Source organism: Cetorhinus maximus, chromosome 22, assembly GCF_964194155.1.
Source record: "Cetorhinus maximus chromosome 22, sCetMax3.hap1.1, whole genome shotgun sequence".
In the NCBI taxonomy this organism is placed as follows: domain Eukaryota; kingdom Metazoa; phylum Chordata; class Chondrichthyes; order Lamniformes; family Cetorhinidae; genus Cetorhinus; species Cetorhinus maximus.
This window is the reverse complement of record NC_135900.1, coordinates 67,815,973-67,835,389: the sequence shown is the minus strand read 5'-3', so window position 1 is coordinate 67,835,389 and position 19,417 is coordinate 67,815,973. Positions and strand designations below refer to the sequence as shown.

Sequence of the window (19,417 nt, the reverse complement as noted above, 5' to 3'; positions counted from 1 at the left end):
AAATCTCCAGGCATCCAGGGCTACGAAGCACATTGGCAGTTAAAGGTTACCAGATGAACCTTGCACAGCCTTAGGGCCTGCAAACAACAGAAAGGCCTTGGGAACCGGACTGCAGTCAGAGCATTGGCAATAACAACTAAGATTAAGTGTGCTCTTCAACAGATAGGGGAAGAACAAGTGGTCCTAGTTTAGGTAGTAGGGAAGGTCTCTGCCTGGGTGAAAAATAGGGACATACAATGCATGTACCTGTTACCAGAGATGTCTGTTTAATGTAAACCTATATGTTGACGAGATTGGAATCTGGAAACTGTTCTTGTACATGACCGATAATGTATAAATATGTTGAACACTTGTAATTTAGCAGAGTGCTATCTCAAGCTGCATTGAGATGGTTCTCCCCTTGCAATTGCTCGAATAAACGATCGTGACCTGTACCTGAGACTCCTGTGGTCCGTTTGTCAAAGTGACCACAACAGTAGACTTAAAGGAGACTGTAGTTGAGGAGAGTGAACTGTTAATAGCGTGGGGAGCCAGAAAGGGAAGTTGGGACAAAAACAAAAATAGCTGGAAAGACTCAGCAGGTCTGACAGCATCTGCGGAGAGGAACACAGTTAACGTTTCGAGTCCGGATGACTCAATGATGTTTTTGTTTCAGATTTCCAGCATCCGCAATATTTTGCTTTTATCTTAAGGGAAGCTGGGAGGTCAGCAGTTTATTGAGAATAGGGTCGAGGGAGCAGGAGGTGGGTCTCACGAACTTCGAGAGGACATGAAAGGAGATGGGAGAGAAACTTGTGTAAGATGCGAGTTCAGGGGTAGGGCAGGGAGAGCTTTAGAGGAAATTTGGGCCGATGGACCGGGAGAAGAGAGGGGAGTGACAGCAGCAGATGGTCTAAATCCTAAGGCAGGACTTTTACCTCGTTGGGTATGAGCGGCGGGCGGGCCCGGGAGAAGTCACATAGCCCACCGCCGACCACGATCAATTTCACACTGGCTGGGTAATTAACGACCAGTCTGCATGAAACGCACGCTACAACGATGAGCGCTGCCGGGGTGGAGGCGGGAGGAGGGCGAGCACGGAAATTTATTCATGCACGCGGGTGAAGGAGCTGATAATTTTTACAATCAAAAATAAAGAACTTACAAATGTTAAAAACATGTCCCTTCATGTGACCCTGTCACACGAGCAGGGACATATTGTAAATGACATCACAACATTTTTATTTTTAATTCCAGTTGGAAACCTCATCCTGCCCGTGGATGAGGTTTCATAAAAACTCCAAAGGCTGCCTGGCCAATTTGCCTGCCTGCTGACTGTAAAGTTCAATGGGCAGTGAAAGATTGAACTCTGTTAGTACTTTAATGGCCTTAATAGGCCTATTAATTGTTGGCGGATGCACTGCAAACTCCCGCGCGTGCCCGCCCACCGAAATATTGCACGAGTGCACGATGACGTCGGGACGCTCGTCCGACATCATCGCCCGTCATTTTACCCTCGAGCGGGTTGGGCGTGCGCCCACCTGCTCAGCGAAAAATCCTGCCCCTAGTGACAAAGAAGGTTATGAGATTCTCGCACTTGATGGTGAGGGTGGAAGAGTGAGGAGAGGAGAGTTTAGTTTGTTTGGAGTAGAAAAAAGAACCAGGGGGTTATTTTTGCACTCCAGGATGATCCTGGAATTACAAGCACTTTCGCAGGATGAAAGAGTTAAGCTGTAGAGGGTTTGGTTGCAATGGGAGATTGCATTTACAGGAGGGATAAACTTAATGGGGGAAGATGTCCTGTCGGAAGGATTTTCGTACTTTTTGGTTTCCATTTTCTGGCAACTGTAGATCAGTTTGACTTCAGCGGTAGGAAAACTCCTGGAAACTCTAGTTTGGAATAAAATCAATAGCCACTTTTAGACAAGTGCAGGATAATTAAGGAAAACCAGCATGGATTCATTGAGGAAAAATCATGTTCAACTAACTTGCTGGAGTTTTTTGAGGAGGTAACAGAGAAGGTTGTTAAGGGAAACACTCTTGATGTGGTGTTTATGGATTTTCAAAAGGCATTTGATACAGTGCCATGCAACAGACTTGTGCAGAAAATTCTTGGTTTTGGAATAAAAGGGAAAGTAGGTACTTGGATAAGAAATTGGCTGAGTGACAGGAAACAGGCAGTAGTGATAAATGGTTGCTTTTCAGATTGGAGGAAGGTTTGTAGTGGAGCTCCCCAGGGGTCAGTTTTGGGATCCTTGCTCTTCCTGATATATATTAATGACCTAGACTGTGGTGTACAGGGAATGATTTATAATTTGCAGATGATACAAAGATTGGAAACGTTGTCAACTGTGATGAGGATAGTCTTGACCTTCAAAAAGACATAAACATGTTGGTGGATTTGGAAGACAAGTGACAGATGAAGTTCAATACAGAGAAGTGTGAGGTGATTCATTTTGGCAGGAGGCATATGTAGAGACAGTATAAAATAAAGGGAGATTCTCTAAAGGTGGTTCAGGAACAGAGGGACCTTGTGTTTATGTACATAGGTCATTGAAGGCAGCAGGGCATGTTGAGAGAGCAGTTAGTAAAGCATATAGCATCTTAGATTTTATTAAGAGGGCCATTGAGCACAAGAATAAGGAGGTCAAGTTGAACTTGTATAAAACACTAGTTAGGCCTCATTTGGAGTACTGCGTCCAGTTGTGGGTGCCATATTGGGAAGGATGTGAAGGCATTGGAGAAAGTACGGAGAAGATTCATAAGAATGATTCCAGGGATGAAGAACTGTAGCTATGAGGATAGATTGGAGAGGTTGGGACTGTTTTCCCTGGAGAAAAGAAGGCTGAGAGGAGACTTGATAGAGGTATTCAAAATTCTGAGGGGTATGGACAGGATAAAAAGTGAGAAACTGTTCCCACTCAAGAGGACATCAAGAACTACAGGGCACAGATTCAAAATAATGGGCAAAAGGAGCAAATGTGACGTGAGTAAATTTTTTTTTCACCCAGAGAGTGGTCAAAGTCTGGAATGAACTTCCTGAAAGTGTGGTGGAGACAAGTTTGATCAAGGTATTCAAAAGATTTGCTTCAAAAGAGCAAAAGGATTGCTACCTGAAAAGAAATAATGTACAAGGTTATGGGGATAAGGCAGGGAGTGGGACTAGGTGGAATGCTCTTTCAGAGAGCCAGTGCAGACTTGATGGGCCGAATGGCCTCCTTCTGCACTGTAAAGTTTCTGTGATTCTGTTATGAGAGTTCATGTACTGTTGGGATGGGTTTCGATGGGACAACTGATGTGGAGTAAAGATGGGAGGCAAGGTGAAAATTGATATATTGTAGAGGTGGGCTTCAGTGAAAAAGCTGGGGGAGAGTTTTCTGCTTGTCAGGCGGGCTGGTTGGGAGCGGGCAGGCGCGGAGCCGATTGCCACCCGCGATCGACTGCACGTCGCCATTTTACGTGGGTGGGCCAATTAAGGCCCACCCAGCGTGATGCACGGCTGGTAACGCTCAGCGCTACCTGTGCGGGCGGGGGGAGGAGGGAGAGTCGGGGCCAGTGCTCTTTTGTGTATGTACGTGAAAGAGCACAGAAATCTCCTTGAGGCACCGAGCTGCCTCAGGGAGATTATGTACATAATAAAAGTTCATAAATAATAATGTTAAAAATTATTTAGACAGTGTCATGTGTATGAATTGTGCAAAATTGATTGATTTATTTATTTAATAAAACCTTCAGGAAACCTCATCTCGCCCGTGGATAAGGTTTCCTGAAAAACGCGAAGGCCGCTTAGGCTCTTGGCCTGCCTGCCAACCTCAAGGTTGGATGGGCAGCGTTCATAACTACTTTAATTGGTTTTTCAATGGCCTTAATAGACTGTTGACAGTTCAGTGGGCGTGCAGCTGCCTCTGGCGCGTGTCCGCCGAACATAGTACCTAAATGATACGCGCCATCTTTTAGGGACGCACACCCGGTGTCACCGCATGTCATCTTACGCGTTGGCGTGCCAAGCCCGCCCCCGCACGCTGAAGTCAAAATTCTGGCCTTGATGTACAGTAGGAATGGGCTGTGATGGGATGATTGATGTACTGTTGAGATGGGTTCCAAAGGGAGAGTTGATATGCTGTAAGGATGGATTTTTTATGAGAGGGATGAGATTGAATGGATCAAATAGCCTTTTAATCATTGTGACTTTTCTTTGATTCTGCTGCTATTTAGAATAACTTGTGTCATTTTATAGTTAAACTGGTGAATTAGACCTGTGACAATATCGGTGCTTACTTCTTGCTCTTTATTTTGCAGGCATACTGGTGAATTAATAACCAAGGCAACAGGACATTATCCCCTTGGAAATTCATGCCATCCTCTTTGATCTGGAGCTGAGAATGTGGTCCCTGTTGAGTCATTTTTTTGCATTGTCATTCATTTGCTGCTTGGCAGGTAAGTTGACCGTTGGGCGTGACACCGACGTGAAGGGTTTTCTGCTGCTCCCCTTGGCATGATTTCAGATGCAAAGCACTTCAAGGTCAGCACTGAATTTTCATGAAAGATTAATCTTTTGCACCTACAGCTTCTGTCTATGGGTAATCACGGCAGTTTTGAAGCCTGAAGATGAGTGAATGCGTGATCTTCGATGCCGATGGGCAATAGTCAGTTGAAACGAAAAGAAAAAGCACTGAAGTTATCATAAAACCTCACCTTCATATACCTCTCTATTTGAGTTCCTGTGAGCTTTGTGGCCAGTCCACCATTTCACATTAAAATTCTCTAACAAGAGCTTGGTACAATACGTATGAAAGTAATCCTTTTATGAAGCTTGTTGGATTGATATCTTGATGTCTGACTGACGGCTTGAACATCCACCTTGCTTACACATATATCCTAGAGTTTTCCAAGTCCTTCCATGATGTAATGGTCCAGTATAACTTTGCATAGACCAGCTCAAAAAATAACTCGATTCCCTGATGACCATGCAGCATAGTCCTTTGAAGAATGTTGCAAAGTGGAAAGGTGGTAATTTATTTCTTACTGCCGTTGTATGCTAGTACAAAGTATACATCAATTATGGATGCAAAGATGCGTCAAGTCTTGCAAAGCTGTAAGGTTCAATCTGACAGGAGCTGAAACCAGGCAGATCATCAGCATCACCAGCTGACGCTTTGAAGGTTTTGTGAATCTGTTACTTCATTCCCAGCTGTCATCTTCAGGCCAGCACCTACTCACTGAATTTTGAAAATGTTTAGCAAAACAATTGCTGGGATATCATTCCTTAATGCCACGTTTTTCCTTCACAGGGTCACTTCACTGAAGGGTAATTCTTGCATTTACTTTAAGGCAGAAAGAAGACCATGAAGTGAATTTAAGTTAAAGTTAAGATGGATGCAGTTTATTCTTGACTCACCTTCCAAATTGCATCAGTGCCCTTAATGATTAATGCCCAGGTTTATCTAATTGTACGGAGCTAACCAAAGGCAGAAATTAAATATTACCGTGTCAGTGCAAAAAATGTAAAGTTTTGGATGGATGACATACAGTTGGCTATTTAATGCCTAGTGGATGATATGTTGGGTCCTGCTGAACATTGTTGCTATCCCCTCACTGACCCAAGGTTAGACTCTGAACTATAGAAATCCTTTAAATGATTGGAAGCATTTATTGTTATGTATGTGTGTTACAGTGATGTGTAGATGGTAAATGGAATCTAAATTCAGTGTAAGGCAAAACTATGTTTGTTGGTATTGAGGCTGGTCCAGATGCCATTGACATATTTGACTAAACAAGTGTTGCCCTTTGGTTGTTCATAACACACAGTGCATTGTGGGGTGGCTGTTTGAGCTCAAAACGTGCAGGCGCAATAAAGCCAAGGATCCATCTGTTTCTATGCAAAGCATTCTGCTTACTCCTTGCTTGTTCCTGTTGTGATGTGACCTCGATGTTTGTCAGCCTGCCATTCCCAACTCTCTTTCAGAATAAGAATGCCACTGGCTGAAGCCAGAGGTGTTCTCCATGGAGCCTGCGTTAAGCAGCAGCCAAGCCCATTACATTAAGAGAAGTCTCGATACAGATTTGCATACAGCCAGTTGTATCCCATGTTGCTTCCTGTTGAACGTCTCCAAGTTGTAATTTCTCAAATAATTTCTTAGCCATGTAACCCCTAAATGGAGCGATCTACCTTTACTCGATTCACTGTTATCTTGTAAATTTGGATTTCCTTTTAAAAATTCTTGTGGAGATGCAGAGACAGCTGGTGCCATGCTATGAGTGTTTAGTTGCTAGATAATGAAGTGTGTGACACATCAAAAGATGATGGTGGGGGGGGGCGGTGGAGTAGGTGTGGATGAGGAGGTTGGAAGTCACAACTGCTCAGGAAATTGCAATCTGAGATTCAAGTTAGATGTTGCAAGACTTAATCTAAAGAAGAAATAAGAATGAAGAGTTAATGAAAAAGATCACACTTGGTGCGTTTATGATTTCAGTGCCAATTTGTCTAGGTCTTCAACATCAGCTAACACTTATTTGTTGCTTTATTAATCTTAATGAAATATATCCCGTGTCTGTCAAAAGTAATTATAATTATCATGCACACTGTCGCATTATGTGAGCCTATAGTCCCAGAAGATTTTAGTCTTTTGGGTATTTTATTGATATGCTAACACTTTAAACTGCTGTCCTTTTGTTTCCGAAGAAGGAGGAATATTTGTATACCAGCATGACACGTGAGAACATCCAATCTTAATGTATTTGTCCTTACTGTAATGTCCATGTAAAAATGAAACTGGGCTTTGTACATTAACTAGTCAGCTGATAAACTGATAGCACAATTTATATAATGACTAATATTTTAAGGATCAAAGCAAACTTATAACTTGGAAAATCCATGTGGTAATATTTTCCAGGAGTGACTCATTTCTAGGGAGATTTCTGGGCTCATCTGGAAGAACGTAAAGTTGATTAAAGCAGGACAGTTTGCATTGCACCTGCCCTTTTCATAAATGTTGGTTCACCTTTGCACATGCATGCTCAGTACATGAGTCTCTCCCTTCGATGAATTTCAACAGTTGGAAGTGACTGAATGTTAAATGGTGCTTCTGCACTTTGCATTGTTTATTCATGACAGCTTTATTGGAAAAATGCTTTTTTGGGGGTGAGCATGTTCCTGAGCTCCCAATGTTCTTGTTATTACACATTGCAAAATCTTCGGAAGTCCCATGGAGAGTCATATCCTCTCTTACATGCTCTCTGTGTTCAAAGAGAACTTGAATTCTAGCGCCCCGGACCCAAAATGTAATGATGTTTAACATTAATATGCATTGACATTCACTGAGTAGAATTGTCTGTCACTTATCTTTAGCCAAATATATATAAAGTTGTACCAAGCATGAATTACTCAAGTAGACAATCCCACATGCTGATGATTAACTGATAGATTCAACTTGACCATAGAACAAACCTAACATTAATACTCCATGTTCAAAACATTAAAGCAAATATCAGCAAATAAAACCTAGGATAGCCCATCGCAAACATGGCAGAGAATTTCTCCTGTCACTCAACTCAACCCAGAAGATGCCCATGTAAAGAGAAGCTGCTAGTCCTGCATTGTGTTTAAGTTAAAAAGGTTTATTTTTGTCCCTGGCTGTACAGTGTTGCTGAGTTTTGAAACTAAGTGCAGATCCATCATTCCAGCCAATGATGTGTAAGCTATTATTGGCAAATATTGCTGATTGTGGTGTGCAGAAACACTGAAAATATTTTCAAAAATGTAAGGCTCAGATATTGCTGGAGTTGGGCATCTTGTGTGCCACAATTAGTTAGACTTGTTTGTGCAGGTTTAGGTTTTAACGTCTTTTGTCCTCAAGGTTTCTAGGAGTACAATCTAGCAACAGCTGTCAGAGCAACAGGGCACCTGAGACCTTGGTCAACAATAGCACAAACAATGCACCTTGTTCACTAAAGGATTAGGAAAATAAGAGGAAAGATTAAGAAGGAGGGTGAATTGGAGTGGGTGAATTCAGTCTCAAATCAAATGTAGAAACAAGTAAAAAGAGGGAAAGAAAGACTGATTAGAGAGAAAAAAAAGTTACAGGAAAAGTAAGGGGAAAAGATCATTTAAATTTAAAACATGATATTTTAAAAAATTCCAAAAATAATTCACAATCTGAATAAGTAAAACTTTTCATTGTTTGTTTTCTGGGCAAGGAAAGTTTGATTGGCAGTCATTAACAATTATTGTACCATTTAAATAGTACCTTCCCACCAATGAGTGGAATATTAATGCAAGAAGTGCAAAAATATTTCATATAGCAGAGGAACTGTGTCGGGTTATGTTGAACTGAGCAGGTTTACCACAGTGGTTAAAACACTTAACAAGCTAGCAGTTGGCAATGCCAAATTTCAGGATCAAAATCAATTGTCAGGAACATTCTCCATTCTTAATACTAGTGTAGCTACCTGAAGACTTTATTTGAGGAGAAGAGTGAATCTTAGATTCTTCCCCTGTTGCCAGAAGACAGTTGGCATATGTTACCAAGTTATTGAACTAACAGTGGAGTTGATAATTGTGAAAAGCACAACCCATCTTTACCAACCAAGCATTAATGTGCATGTATACTGCGGTATATGTATACTGTGATAGAGGCATGAAGAGTAGTTCAGTGGCTTGTTTTTATTAACATTGGCTTTCTGTAACATTGTAGGCCTAAGTAGTAACCTGCTGCTCTTAAGTCAGCCCTTGAACACAGTGAGGAAAAGTGCTCTTTTGGTGGTGAAAAGGGTGCCCTGTTTACTTGGAGACAAGATGGAGATGGTGCTACTTATGATCCCTTTCATAAAGGCTCATCAGTCTGACCAGATTGCAAGATATTTCTCAATCCCTGTTCCCCGTTAAGGAAATATATTGAAGCTTGCAACTTAGGGTGCCTTAAAACGCAGTTTAGCGATGATACATTCCCATGTAACTTGTTTGTAAACCAAAAGATAAAAGGTTTAAAAGAATGTTTTGGGAAGATAATGTTCTTATTCACATTCTGTGCCATCATTTATTGTAGCAGTCTCTTTCTATCTACCACTTACCATGCAAGCAGTGAAAATAATGCATTTGGCATACAATCACATACTTGGTGAGTCCTGACACATTTTTTGCACAAATTGCTCACGTTGCTTGCTTGTGCTTTTACCGAAACAGTTGTTTACTGAGGTTATCGTTCATCTATATCAGCACAAGGGCAACTAGGGATGGGCAATAAATGGCCCAGCCAGCAAAGCCCACATCCCGTGAATGAATTAAAAAATATATATATACACAGAGGCCTACTCCACTGTCAGGGGGTGTCTGCCATTTTCAACCTGCAACACAACGCAACTGCTTGGGTAGTACTTACCAGGTCCCAAAATCCTGTATAAAATGGACTAAATCGTTGAATTCTGTGTAACCTTCATGTAAAAAGACAGTATGGATCTGGAACGTTGGACTGAAGATGATCTTGTGGCTCAGTGTAGAGGAGATATTGCTTATGCGCCTATTTGACTTTTGCCTACTGGGCATCTGATCAAGGGAAGTTGCCTTGGGTTAGAAGAAACGTGTTTGATTTATTGATGATATTGATGACCTTTTCTCTCTTGTGTCTGTAAAGAATAGAATACGCTGTGTAAGATGTTGAACAGATGGCAATGCTATGTGATATTTCTACTGTCTGTGAGTAATTAACAGGTGCCCATGCCTCTTGCTGTTTAATGCTTCTGTAAACTGCACATGGTTGATTTCAGAAGTTAGTGAGCATGTGGAAGCGTGACTTTGTGGGTGAATAATTCTTTTTGATGACATGGTAGCATCTTCACATCCATGCGGTTCAATCATTAATTCAGTATCTTAGCTACCCTTGGCCAAAAAGTTTGTCCTTTTGATGGCTGCAGATGGGCATTTTGTCCACAAGGAACCTCTGCCCAAAGTCTGATCAGGAAATACTGGTGGCTTTCAATCTGTGATTGTGGGTATCTGTGTAACATCACCAGGCAAGATTACAATTGATTATTTTAGATCCACAAGGATCCGGCAAATCTAAAGCAATGTTCTGAACTGGCCTGAATCAGGGTAATCTGATAGATCCCTGAATTTGGGTCAGTTTTGGTTCAGATGTTTTTGACAGAAGGTAGGAAAACTGAGTTCCTCAGTCTGTGTCTGAACTGTTCTGTGCTGCACATCCTGGTTAACGTTGGTGCCTGGGGATAGTGTGTTTTGTTGACATAGTAGGAATGTGGGATGAGTTGAGATGGCTGGTGAGAGAGCTTGTTGAAATAAGTTGTCTGACATCTGTGTGTGCCCATTGTTCACCTGAGAATGATTAAGGATCACTGCCAAAGTTAATTGTTCTGTTGCTACGCCTGCACCATTGCTAATCTTCTACATAATGTGTGCACTAAAATGAGGGTTTCGATATCATCAGTGAACTTGATCGAGGTGAGAAAACATTTCTGGAGGCCACCAAAACTGCTGAACTTTTTTCCACTTGGTGATTGTTCAACCCAATTCCTATGGAACACAACTAGAAAAAGGCCATTTAGGCCACCGATTAGGCCACCGATGCACAACCACCTAATTTTCAAACTTTTTTCCATTTGTTCATGGGATCTGGGCGTTGCTGGCTAGGCCAGCATTTATTGCCCATCCCTAATTGCCCTTGTTCAGAGGGCATTTAAGAGTCAACCACATTGCTGTGGGTCTGGAATCACACATAGGCCAGACCAGGTAAGGACAGCAGATTTCCTTCCCTAAAGGACATTAGTGAACCAGATGTGTTTTTACAACAATCAGCAATGGTTTTGCGGTTATCATCAGACTCTTAATTCCAGATTTTTACTGAATTCAAATTTCACCATCGGCCACGGTGGAATTCAAGCCTGGGCCATTACCCTGGGTCCCCGGAATCCTAGTCCAGTGACAATACCACCGTGCCACTGCCTCCCACAGCCTAGCATCCACTTTCTGTTCAGGTTTGTACTCTATGAAGAACAAAGTGTTTGGAGCATCCATAACATTTGTGTCTTACCATTCCCCACATTTACCCCTCTGTACAAAGAAGTTCTTTCTGTATCTGATCTAAATTTGCTGTTTATTTTTTCACACTCATGGGGGAGAATTTTTCCTATGGCAGGTGGGCTGGGCGGGGGCGGGCGCGATTAAGTAGGAACTAGCGATCATGGGCTGAATCTTCCGGTCAGTGTGCAGGGGTGGGCCGCCGCCATTTTGCGCAGTTGGGCCAATTAAGACCCGCCCAGCGTAACGCACGGCCAGAAGAGCTTAGCGCTATCTGTGCGGGCGGGGAGGAGGAGGGAGAGTCGGGGCCTGCGCTCTTTCGCGCATGCGCATGAAATGGTGCAGAAATCTCCCTGAGGCACGGAGATGCCTCGGTGAGATTAGAATAGATTATAAAACATTTAAATAAATGAGGTAAAAATTTACTTAAACATGTCCCCTCATGTGAGAGTGTCACATGAGCTGGGACATGTTTGTGAAGTTTGGAAAGTATTTATTTATCCGCCCGTTGATGAGGTTTCCTGAAAAACGCGAAGGCCGCTTGGTAGGCCCGCCAACCTTACGGCAGCATTCTTAACAAGGTTAATTACTTTCTTAATGGCCTTAATAGGCCGTTGACATTTCGGAATACCAAGTTGACGCACGATGATGTCGGATTCGTCTCTTTTCCTTTTTATATATTTAAAGAAGCTCTTACTGTCCTTTTTTAAATTACTTTTTAATTTGCCCTCTAAGTTTATTTTCTTCCTCTTCATTATTTTTTTGGTCATCTTTTGTTGGTTTTTAAAACTTTCCCAATCCTCCAGTTTACCATTAATCTTTGACACATTGTATGTGTTGTCTTTCAATTTGTACTATCCTTAACTTCCTTGGTTAACCATCATTGGTTTATCTCCTTCCTACAATCCTTCTTCCTCTCTGGGATGTATCTTTGTTGTGAGTCATGAATTATTTTCTTCAATGTCTGCCTTTGTTCATCAACTGTCTTTTCTGCTAAAATCCTATCCCAGTCCACTCCAACCAACTCTGCCCTCATTCCTTTGTAATTACCCTTATTTAAGTTTAGCACAGTTGTTTCCAACCCAAGTTTCTCACTCTCAAACTGAATGCTAAATTATACCATGTTATGGTCACTGTTTCCTAGGGGATCTTTTATTCTGAGATCATTTCTTAAACCTGCCTCTTTACACATTACCAGATCCAAAATAGCCTGATCACTGGTTGGATCCACAACATATTGTTCTAGGAAACTGTCCTGAATACACTATGAATTCTTGCTCGTGGTTATCTCTGCCAATTTGGTTTTCCCAATCTACATAAAGATTAAAGTCACCCATGATTAATGCACTGCCTTCTTTACATGCCCTCATTATCTCCTGATTTATTTTCTGTCCTACAGTACAGCTACTGTTAGGGGACCTAGAGACTACTCCCACCAGTGTCTTCTTCCCCTGGTTATTTCTTACCTCCACCCATATGGATTCTACATCTTTTGATCCAAGATCATTTCTTACTATTGTACTTATTCCATCTCGTACTAACAAAGCTACCCCACCGCTCTTTCCTTCCTGCCTGTCCTTTCAAAAAGTCACATACCCCTGAATATTTAGTTCCCAGCTTTGATCTCCTTGTAACCATGTCTCCGTAATGGCTATAAGATCATAACTATTAACTAATATTAGCTATTTGTGCCGTTAATTCATTTATCTCGTTCCGATACAACATGCATTTAAGTAAAGAGCCATTCATTTTGCCTTTTCACTATTTTTCCCGCTTTGACCCTATTTGCTGCTTTTTAAAAACATTTGTGCATTCTGTCCCTCCCTGTCACACTCTGGGTATCATTATCTAAATAGCTGCCCTGCAATGCTGCCATATCCTTTTGCTTTGTAACCCTACGTATCCCCTCTCTGGAACCCTCCCTCCATTTAGTTTAAAGCCCTTTCTATAGCCTTAGTTATTTGATTCGCCAGGACACTGGGCTCAGCATGGTTTAAGTGAAGTCTGTCCCACTGGAACAGTTAATGTTCTACCCAGTAATCTACCCAGTACTGGTGCCAGTGCCCCATGAACTGAAACCCATTCCTCCCACACCAATCTTTGGGCCACACATTTAACTCCTTGACTTTATTTACCCTATGCCAGTTTGCCCATGGCTCGGGTAGTAATCCCGAGATTATTACCTTGGAAGTTCTGTTTTTTAATTTAGCTCCAAACTATTCAAATTCTTCCAGCTGTATCTCCTTTCTAGTCCTGTCAATGTCGCTGGTACCAACGTGGATGACAACAATTGGATCCCTCACCTCCCACTCCAAGTTCCTCTCTAGTCCTGAGAGAGATGTCCTTAACCCTGGCACCGGACAGGCAACACAACCTTCGGGACTCATGCTCATGGCTGCAGAGAACAGTATCTATCCCCCTAATTATACTGTCCCTCACCACTACTACATTCGTATTTCCTCCCCCCACTTAAATGGCTCACCGGACCATGGTCAGTTTGCTCATCCTCCCTGCATTCCCTGCTCTTGCCCACACAGCTTGCAAGAATCTTGTAACTGTTGGACAATTGCAGGGGCTGAAGCTCCTCGAATGCTACCCCCAGATTCCCATACCTGCCTCACCTGCAGTCACACCCTCCTGGCCCTGATCACAGACCAAATTGGAATGAACTAATCTAAGGGGTGTGACCTCGTCCTGGAGCAAAGTGTCCTGGTAACTTCCCCCCTCCCTGATGTGGCGCAATGTCTGCAGCTCGGACTCCAGCTTCTCAACTCGGACCCAAAGTTCCTCGGGCTGCAAACATTTACTACAGATGTGTTCACTCTGGATCACCTTGGCGCCCAGCAGCTCCCACATGCTGCAGCAGCAACACATCACCCGTCCTGCCATCACTATCGTATTTGATTTAATTTATTAATTAATTCCTCTAGTATCCCTGCTTTTTACTCTTGAAGAACCCCCGTTCTTTAAACTTTACTTTAATTAATTTTTTTACACAAGTATCAATGTTATGCTTAACAAGCTATTTTTAAGAAAAAGAAAAAAAAGACTAGAGACCTAAACACAAACTAAAGACCTTACTTTTACTTTAAAGATTAGAGATACTCACCAATCCTACTCACCAATCAGCTGCTTTCCCTGCATTCGTGTCACATTGTGGTTCGTGATGTCACTCTGCGTTGGTCTCACATGAACTCTCCCTGCTCTTTTTAAATGAACTCCCCCCACTCTTTTTAAATGAACTCTCCCCACTCTTTTTCAATGAACTCTCCCCACTCTTTTTCAATGAACTCTCCCCACTCTTATAAAATGAACTCTCCCCGCTCTTTTTTAATTGAAGTCTGCCCGCTCTTTTTAAAATGAACTCTCCCCACTTTCCATGCTCTTATTGCTGCTATTTTACTCTGTCTTTTGACATAAGCTGTGGGCTTCCACTACTATGTGCTACATGACTGATTTCACAACCATCAATTATCACAGTAGGGTGCCTGCCATTTCAGAGCTTGATAGACAGCCACAAGTGGTTATAGACTCTTTGATGTAGGACTATGATTTTCAATGCTTGTTGTTAGAAGGGATTGTGTGCTTGAATGAAATGTTTATTGTTATATGGCTTCACTTAGCTGAAGGAATGCAAATGTTGTAACTAGGTATTTATGAATGAGGTTTTTTCAATATAGTGAAGTCTGCAATAGATCCCTTGAACTTTATCTTAAGAGAACTTTATTTTACCTCATTTCTGCATGCGTCCTGAGGTTTGCCCATGGTGGATCCTAGGTGAGTTGGCATGGTAGGTGCAAGGTGGTGGATGGGGGTCCATGGATTGGAATGAGTTGACATTAAGTTGGAACAGGGGCTATAAAGGGCCGTGGGGCAGGTGGAGGGGCATAGCTGACTTGCAGGATATGAAGGGTTATGGGAATATGAGGTGACATGAGTTGGCATGGATGGGGCATGGGGAATGTGTGGGAGTGCGGCTGGAGGGATGTTTCATATTCTTTTAAAAATAGACACCTCCAGAGCCCTGAGGCAGCCCTCTGCCCAGCCTGCCTCTGCACCTGGCATCCACCTCAGTTCTTCCCGAGTTACCCGCCCTGACCTCTAATCCCTATATCCCTCCCACCCATCTCCCCTTGGACTTAAAATCTGACATCCGAGCAGCCATTTTGAACGGTTGGGTTTGCGAAGCTGGGAATCCTCCCTTCTCTGCACACCCAACCCGGGAGCGAAAATCTGCATGGAAAACTTGAACCAGTCGTGCTGTTTGTCCATATCAATATCTTCATGAATTCGAAGTTACCTTTACCTGATTATAGCAGCACTAATTTTGCTGAGTGGTAGAGTATGTGTGGTAGTCTCTGGAGGCTTTATCAACTTGCCCAGTGAGCAGTTTGTATTGGGACCACTGAGGAAACCGTTTTCTTGATACCAATGTAAAGAATACCACTGTAGGAATGGCTAGCCATCATGTCTGCTGTCCATGGGCTGGGCAGTGACTTGGTTTCTTGTTTCCTGCTTTGTGTGAATCTCCCAAAGTCTCAGTGGGGAGCTAAGGCAGCTGGTGGCTCTGTCAAGACCCAAGATTTGAAAGGTATGTGCACAATTAGTTCCTTCTCCTCTGCTGCTGCCGAATATGCCCTGTAATAGTGAAAAAGAAGTGGCCAAGGCAGAAGTCTAAAGTTCGAGGGTGGGCTCTTGAAGCCGTTGCCATGTTTTGTGCAAAAAGGCAGGAAAAGGGGATCTAGTACAGAAAGTTGATGCAGGAATCATGGTGTAAGCAGGTGGGAGGGACGGTGGAGTCAGGGCTGGGAGGTGGTGTCTAGGTTGGCTTTTGGATTGCCAGGATGGGAATATCTGGAGTTAGGATCGGGATGTTTGGATTAGGATTGACTGGGATTGGGATTCAGGGTGCTGAGATTGGGATTGCTGGTGTTGGGATGCTGAGAATGGGGTTGGGTGCCTGGGATTGGGATTGCTGGGATTGGGACTCGGATTGCCAGGGTTAGGGTCGGTTGCCTGTGTTAGGATTGGAATTCCCAGAGTGAGGGTGGGAATGTGCACCCCACATTGAACAAACAGATGTATCATAGTTCACTTTAGAGAATCTTAAATATGAGGATTGTTTATGCATGTGGTGAAAGCTCAGATGATCAAAGGATATTTTATACTGAAACAATAAGCTTTACACACTCTCATCTGAGGCAAAACGTCTGGGTTCAAGTTCCATTGGAGAATGTGACATCCATTGGAAGTTGATTGCCTCTCTGGAAGTGCTGGACTGTTGGAGGTGTTCTGCATTTTGGATGAGAAATATGCCAAGTTCTGTGGTACAGGTTCAGATTGTATGGCACAATTCCTAAAAGAGCAGGGAGTCCCAGCCAACATTACTCCCTCCACCACAGTCAAAATGGATGAACTGTTTATTGACTTTTTTTTGTGGAATCTTCCTGTGTACAAATTGGCTGCCACGTTTTCAAAAGCTACTGCTCCGCTTCTTAATTAATGCATTGCGTGTGAAATGCTTTGGGATGTCCTGAAGGATGTAATAAGGAACCAACTAAAATCAGCTAATTCCTTCTGGGCAGTGCAGTGCTAATCAATCACGTAGAATAGCTGGAAATGATTCTGAGGTTGTAAACTGAACAAAGTGGTCAATTCACTTGGACTTAAGCTTAGGTTACTGCTTGAAAGACTTCTGGAAAAGCATTTTTAAACTTCGTACAATTCAATATTATGTCACACTAAAGGTTCATTAGTTCATTCTTTCCATCATTTATTGGTGAAAAGTATAGATACTGTTTGTTGGCAGGGATGCAGCTGGGACTGAGTGATAGGTCAAAGGTCCACATTACTGAAAACAACGTGAAGACATTGGTGCTTCCTCAGTGCCGCACCTTAACTCTTTTATTCTATCCTCTCCCCTCTCTTTCACACACAGCCTCTGACCTTGCGTCCTCCCTTAGCTGTTCTCTCCATTGTTTCATGCTTCATTGAGAAACTTCTTTAGCCAGAGAGTGGTGAATCTATGGAATTCATTGCCACAGAAGGCTGTGGAGGCCAGGTCATTGAGTGTATTTAAGACCGAGATAGATAGGTTCTTGATTGGTAAGGGGATCAAAGGTTACAGGGAGAAGGTGGGAGAATGGGGTTGAGAAATCATGGCTTATCAGCCATGATTGAATGGCGGAGCAGACTCGATGGGCTGAATGGCCTAATTTCTGCTCCTATGTCTTATGGTCTTAAGATCCTTTCTTCTCCCTCACCCAACTGATTCCTCCTTTTCCTTCCCTGATTCTCCTCCCCCTTCCGTTCTCCCTTTTCTCCCCTTCCCTCAGTCTTCTCAACCTGATGTCCCCCTCCCACTGTGAACACAGTGTGAGTGCTGTAAAAACAGAACTACCAGCTTCCCAGATCAGTGATGGGAAACCAGTGAAGGGGACGGTGGCAGGCCAGGGCTGGAGGCAGGAAGTGGACCAGCTTAAGCCACAAAACAACACAAGAGGCTACAAGAGAAATGACGGCCAATAGAACAACAAGAGTGGATTGAAATGAGTCACCAATTGAGGTGAGGATGAGCAACCAGAGCTCAAGGCAGTGGTTATGATGGCCGGGACAGAGATGAGAGCATCCAAGGCTTAAGATGGCAATCTTTGAATTTGGGGGAGGGGCTGCAGAGGTGCAGATCGAAAGCAGTTGGTTTTGTGGTGCATAGTGCCACCTATCTTCAGAAGGGTTGAAAATTAAGTATCATTTTGCACCATAAAACTGGCTTTATGGTGTGATGGAATTGGGTGGTTATCTTCCTATTGGAATAGAGAGTATGTTCTATATAAAATTTCAGTACTTTACATAATATACATAGGTACTTTTTTAAAACATTTTTTTGCATTTTGTCAATGTCATAAGAACCTTGGGCAAAATATTGTATTAAAATTAGCTTTAAAATAGATGCAAACAACACCTTCACGCGCCACTATTATAGTATAAGGGTATTTGACATAGCAAGGGTTAAAGTGGGATTGGGAAACAGTACCGCGTACAGTGTGATGTAAGGAGGCACATGACCTGAGACGAGAGAGAGTTGTGGTCTGGACAGAGACCTGTGTAGAAACAAACATGGAGTTAGCTCATAACTTGGGCTATATTCTGTATACATGGACATAGTTATGTGTTATCAATAAACACTTGGGCCAGGATTTTCCGGCCCTGTCATGGTGGGACCCGCCGTGGGAGATGCGGTGGCCCAGCCAAAAGTGCATTGACTTTTGGTGGTACAGGATGATTCTGGTGGTGAGTGGGACTGGAAAATCCCACCCTATATGTTCAACCATACAAGACTCAAAATCTCTTCATGAGACTTACTGAACATGCAACATGTACGATCACAGCCTTGTTATACTCTAGGATCATTCGTGCTTGACATTTTATGGACATTAGCATTGGTTTATACAATCCCCGAAACAACATATCAGCAATGACCAATGTTCTCCCCACAGGACCAGCCTCCTCAGCAGGAGCTTGGAGTATCATGAATTAATAATTGTGTAAACTTCAGCTGACTGTCAATCATCTGCATTTTTAGAATGAAGTCAAGACTGCAATTCAATCTTTGGATGTGTTGATACTGATGATGCATTCACACTCTGCGTTCAGCATTTACAGCATCTGTTTGATTTGTAGCATTGCTTAATTGTACAAAAGTCCTTTGGTTTCTTTCTTAGGGTGATCATTATTGACTGCATGAAGTCCTTTGGCCATTCTCCTGATAAATAAGTGTCTTTGCACAGATTATAGTAAACACTGATGTTAAGTTTGTTCCCATGTTTTTAATCAACTCTGTGAGTATTTCATCTATTCCACCTACTTTGCAGTTTTTATCTCATTTATTGCTGCTCTTATCTCACTCTCTCGTATTTCTGGTCCAATCAAACCAATGCCAACATTACTCTCTTCTAGCTCAGTCATTAAGTTATTTTTCATTTTTTTGCATATACTTCTTCAATATGTTCCTTCCATCTTTTTCTTATTTCATCTGGGGTTTGTTAATAAAACACCTGCATCACTCTCTGTTGCTGCTGTTTCCAGTCCTTTATGCTGAGTGCCATGAATCTCCTTTGCTTTTTCATACATAGCATCTACCCTTTCTAACCGATTCGTAGTCAGCACAAGTCCAATTAACCTGACTGTTCGTGCATCGAAGATTGTGTTGAGAGTTGTAACAGAGAGTGGGTGAAAAGGCGTAGAACTACATCGGAGATGACCAGTTTGGATTCCAGAGAGGAAAAGGGACGCAATCGGCATTATAAGATTAATGAGTAAACACAGTTTAGAGTTTGGACAGGAATTATATGTTTGTTATGGAGATTTGAAAAAGCATTCGATCAGGTTTAAATCTGGATCTAGATTAAA

General features: G+C 42.5%; 1 protein-coding gene across 1 annotated transcript in view; it reads left to right on the top strand.

Annotated features, from left to right (window-relative positions):
* The window catches only part of cntn1b (contactin 1b), a 595,565-nt gene that overhangs the window by 87,774 nt on the left and 488,374 nt on the right, over positions 1-19,417 (top strand). The window contains exon 2 of the mRNA XM_078568473.1: positions 4,279-4,416. Coding sequence (XP_078424599.1) covers positions 4,362-4,416 — 55 coding nt within the window. The 5' untranslated portion in view covers positions 4,279-4,361. The remainder of the gene's footprint in view (positions 1-4,278; positions 4,417-19,417) is intronic.